The sequence below is a fragment of the Bombus impatiens genome, unplaced genomic scaffold, assembly GCF_000188095.3.
Source record: "Bombus impatiens unplaced genomic scaffold, BIMP_2.2 scf_0549, whole genome shotgun sequence".
NCBI classification, from domain to species: Eukaryota; Metazoa; Arthropoda; class Insecta; order Hymenoptera; family Apidae; genus Bombus; species Bombus impatiens.
In genome coordinates, this window is record NT_176968.1 from 9,757 (window position 1) to 10,261 (window position 505).

At 59.8% G+C, this 505-nt stretch overlaps 1 protein-coding gene across 1 annotated transcript in view; it reads right to left on the reverse strand.

Moving 5' to 3' along the window:
* Nucleotides 1–505, reverse strand: part of LOC100742760 — an 11,920-nt gene that overhangs the window by 6,514 nt on the left and 4,901 nt on the right. The window contains 1 exon segment of the mRNA XM_033322072.1: nt 1–109. This exon segment is cut by the window's left edge and continues 8 nt beyond it. Coding sequence (XP_033177963.1) covers nt 1–103 — 103 coding nt within the window. The 5' untranslated portion in view covers nt 104–109.

Consider the following 505-nt stretch of genomic DNA (forward strand, 5'->3'; position numbering starts at 1 on the left):
CGACGGATCGCTCGTCCGCCGTTGCCACTCGCGGCGAATCCTCTTCCGCTCGACCGTCCTCCCATTCGCGTTTAACCTCCTGCTTCGACAACGTCTCCTTCATCGCGACCTGCGAACACCAACGCGACGAATCTTTCCAGCGAAACTACGCAACGAGAACGAAGCGAACGTGCGCGCTTGTCGAACCAACGCGCGGAGAACTGTCGTTCGCCGTAGTCGTCGTCGTCGTCGTCGTCGTCCTCGGACGAACGACCACTGTCGGCCGAAGCCGCGAGAACAACGGGCTTCGACAGGAAGAAGAGCGGCAGGAGAAGAAAGGGACGGACGGCGCGCCTCGTCCGTCTCGAGAAAAAACCGACGAACGGCTGTTTGCCCTGACTCGCGTCACACTTCCCTTCGACGATGTCAAACTTTCGACTTCCGGACCGAGCACGCGACCGTACCTCTCTCTCTCTCTCTCTCTCTCTCTCTCTGCTCTCTGCTCTCTGCTCTCTGCTGTCTGTCT